This window comes from Cucurbita pepo, chromosome LG17, assembly GCF_002806865.2.
Source record: "Cucurbita pepo subsp. pepo cultivar mu-cu-16 chromosome LG17, ASM280686v2, whole genome shotgun sequence".
NCBI classification, from domain to species: domain Eukaryota; kingdom Viridiplantae; phylum Streptophyta; class Magnoliopsida; order Cucurbitales; family Cucurbitaceae; genus Cucurbita; species Cucurbita pepo.
Genome location: NC_036654.1, coordinates 8,075,835 through 8,076,218, shown reverse-complemented (window position 1 = coordinate 8,076,218; position 384 = coordinate 8,075,835). Strand labels below are relative to the sequence as shown.

Genomic DNA, 384 nt, shown 5'->3' with positions numbered 1-384 from the left:
AAAAAAAAAAAAAAAAAAAAAAAAAAAAAAAAAAATCTTTTTCCTTGATTAACAGTAGATGCGGTGGTCAAAATTTAGTATCAGACATCTCACAGAGAAAAAAGTGAATCTGATATTATCTAGAGATGAATGGTTTCATCTCTACAATTCATATGAACATTTTTTTTTATAAGAACAATTCATATGAACATCAAAACATACATTCCTAAACTCCACTTCCTGGACAAAATAAAATAAATTTAATATCATATTGAGATAGCAATGGCAATGCATATTAAGAAAAACATCTAATTAAATAGAAGACAAACCTTATAGTATATTGCATCAGCTGCAAAAAAAAAAAAAAAAAAAAAAAAAAAAAAAAAAAAAAAAAAAAAAAAAAAA

At 22.1% G+C, this 384-nt stretch overlaps 1 protein-coding gene across 1 annotated transcript in view; it reads right to left on the bottom strand.

Annotated features, from left to right (window-relative positions):
* Positions 1-384, bottom strand: part of LOC111778195 (probable DNA primase large subunit) — an 8,594-nt gene that overhangs the window by 5,904 nt on the left and 2,306 nt on the right. Inside the window, exon 7 of the mRNA XM_023657885.1 lies at positions 309-328. Within this exon, the coding sequence (XP_023513653.1) occupies positions 309-328 (20 nt within the window). The remainder of the gene's footprint in view (positions 1-308; positions 329-384) is intronic.